This window comes from Trypanosoma grayi (assembly GCF_000691245.1).
Source record: "Trypanosoma grayi strain ANR4 Tgr_1529_V1, whole genome shotgun sequence".
NCBI classification, from domain to species: domain Eukaryota; phylum Euglenozoa; class Kinetoplastea; order Trypanosomatida; family Trypanosomatidae; genus Trypanosoma; species Trypanosoma grayi.
The window spans coordinates 1-2,812 of record NW_008827147.1 but is presented as its reverse complement, the minus strand read 5'-3'; the positions used below and the strand labels follow the sequence as shown (position 1 = coordinate 2,812).

General features: G+C 58.0%; 2 protein-coding genes across 2 annotated transcripts; both read left to right on the top strand.

Moving 5' to 3' along the window:
* Positions 1–311: 311 nt before the first annotated feature.
* On the top strand, positions 312–1,646 carry DQ04_15291010 (protein kinase; the record flags this gene model as incomplete). The annotated part of the gene is made up of 1 exon (XM_009317292.1): positions 312–1,646. One exon carries the CDS (start codon positions 312–314, stop codon positions 1,644–1,646), a length of 1,335 nt encoding a protein of 444 aa, XP_009315567.1.
* Positions 1,647–2,294: 648 nt separating this feature from the next.
* On the top strand, positions 2,295–2,606 carry DQ04_15291000 (sTim1; the record flags this gene model as incomplete). The annotated part of the gene is made up of 1 exon (XM_009317291.1): positions 2,295–2,606. One exon carries the CDS (start codon positions 2,295–2,297, stop codon positions 2,604–2,606), a length of 312 nt encoding a protein of 103 aa, XP_009315566.1.
* Between the last annotated feature and the right edge of the window lie 206 nt (positions 2,607–2,812).

Sequence of the window (2,812 nt, the reverse complement as noted above, 5' to 3'; positions counted from 1 at the left end):
CGTGGGAGTCGGGCAGGCGCAAGAGATATCCTTCCTTCACGGCGGACTACGCGAAGCGATTTCGGTGGGATATCGTCCCGTTTCTGCGCCAGGATTCTGATGAACAGCAGCTGCAGCAACAACAAGAACAAGAACAACAACGTGGCACGTGGCTGCCACGGGTTACGGGACCACCTTGTTGGATTCTGTACGACGAGTATGTGTTCGTGCGCACCTTAGGCAAGGGGACGTACGCCAAGGTGGCGCTGTGCCACTCGCTCCGCACCGGTGAATACTGTGCACTGAAAATATTTCGTGCTGAAAGGAAATACATGCGGGCTTGTTGGGACGAGGTGCAGGTGCTGAAAGCGTTGTGTCGCCCCTCCTCACACGACGAGCAGCCACAACAACAACGACAACAATGCCACGGCCGCAGCAGCAGCAGCAGAGACGGTTGCGGAGATGTAGCGGCGCCCTCCATGCCGTGGCACCGTGCGTTGGGCGACTCGTCGGATTACTGGGGACGGGTGGGGCGCTTCAACACACTCATCGCGCACGTGCCGCACCCTGATCACCAGGCGATAGTGATGCCCATCCTTGGCGCCTCGCTGCTCGATGTCCTGCGGAGGATCTCCCACGCCGTTGAAAGGGTGTCGCGGAACACCCGCCCTGCCAGTGCTATCGAACAGGGAGGCTCACCGCGGCAGGGTGTCGTTGTTGTTGATGTGGATTACAATGGCATGCCGCTCTCCCTGGTGCGCCCGGTGCTTTACCAGATCCTTTTATTCCTACAGCACGCCCACCGCCGGGGAATTGTGCACACAGACCTCAAGCCAGAGAATATTCTGTTCGAGTCGTGCGGCAGACTCCAAAAGCGGCTGAATGTTGAACAGCTTCGCTACTCCTACGCGGCGTCGCAGTCCACAGAAAGATGGCAGCAGCAGCAGCAGCAGCAGTCAACGTATTTTCGTAGCGACAGCGGCGCTCACGGCTCCTACGCGTGCCCCCCGTTGCGTGAAGTGGGTAGAAGCAGCATGGTTGTGGACGTCGCGCTGCCCATGACGAACAGCGTGCGTGTGATTGATCTTGGCGCCGCCGAGTTTCTCAGCAGCTGCCACTCTGTCAGCGCGCTGGACGGCGTCACACGCGTCTTCCAGCACCGCATCCAGACAACCCACTACCGCAGCGTGGAGGTGCTGCTTGGTCTCGGCTGGGCGGCCTCCACCGACATCTGGTCGCTCGGCTGCATGATCCCCGAGCTGCTCACTGGCGCCTGCGTTTTCATGCCGAAGAGCGACCTCGAGCACCTTGCGCTGATGCAACACATCATTGGCGCCTTTGACTCTGTTGAAAACGTGTCGCACGGCGACAACGGCAAAAACAGTATGGTCCGTCGTGTGTTTTGCAAGGGGACGCACTTCGGTAAGTACTTCAACACATCCACCATGCAGCTAGCGTGGCCTCCAGCTCCAATCGAAGGGCGGCAGCGGCGCGGGGAGGTGGAGAAAGAGGTGCGTTACGTCAAGTCACAGCCGACACTGCAGGAGGTGCTTGGGCCGTACCCTCAGCTGCATGATTTGTGCCGGCGGATGCTCGACTACGACCCCCGGTGCCGCATCACTGCGGAGGAAGCGCTGCAGCACCCTTTCTTTACGACCCCCGAATGACTGGAACGCTGCGGTTGGTGGGTCTAACAGGAAGGGTCAAAAAAAAAAAGAGGGGGGAAAGAGGTGCCGGCGTCTGTGCGGCGCTACGCTCTTCTTCTTCTTTATCCTCGTCTTTCTCTTGGTTAGGGTGGCAATAACATGATGTGAGCAAGAAGGCTGCAGCAGCGGAGGGGGTGGGCCAGGAGACCAACTAAAAGTGTAAATACGCGCGAGGAGTGTTGTGATTTGTGATGGATCTTCGTTCTCTGCTTGTTGTGTGTGTAGGAGGAAGTGGGCGTACAGGTTGGTATGAACGGTAGGCAGGACGAGGCTCTGTCGGGGTTCTGTACGCTGGTCTGCTGCTGCCGTCGGTGAACTAATAAGAAGCGAGGGCAGAGTGGATGCGGTAAGGCATAGGGGGGAACAAATAACTACTGTCCTTCCCTTCTGCTTTGTTGCACGTTATTCTTCTTCATCCCGTCTCTTTGCCTCTTGCATTTGTGTCTGTGTGTGTGTGTTTCCCTCGCTGATGCTGCTGCACGGCAGGGAGAGTAGGAAAGAGGGGGAGGGGGCCAGCCATCGCTGCCAGAGAGCTTACTGCGCTTCTCACCGAAAAGAGACAAACAGACAGACACATAAGCACACTTAATTAGGTGTACACAAGCCGCGATGCAACCAGCAATGCCGAACCCACAGCTTCCCGGCATGCCGCAACGCGATGTCCTGGTGCTGGCGGAGCGCATGCAGCTCATCAGTGAAGGCGGCTTCATGTACTGTGCGCGGCAGTGCGTGACGCACTACGGCGAGGACTCCATCCCGTACCACCCTGGAGAGAAGGCGTGCCTCGACCGCTGCATCAGTAAGGTGTACAACGGCCTTGAACTCTCGCGCAGCATCAAGAAGGAGTTCGAGGACCGCGTGAAGAGGGGCGAGATGCCGTACCAGTGGATGAAGGACATCACATCCCAGCAGGCCAATTAGCAGTTGGAGTGAGGGAGGCGGCGGTGGTGTGGTGTTCTCGCTGCTGCTGAATGAGCAGTGGTGTGTGTTTCACCACAAGAACGAGAGAGGAAGACAGTCACACAACTACAGAGGCACCGGCGTGTAACTTCGCTGTTAAAACAAGCGGGGAGAACGAAAACGATTGTGTTCCTCCTCCAGTCCGGAGCTAACTAGGGGGGTGGGGG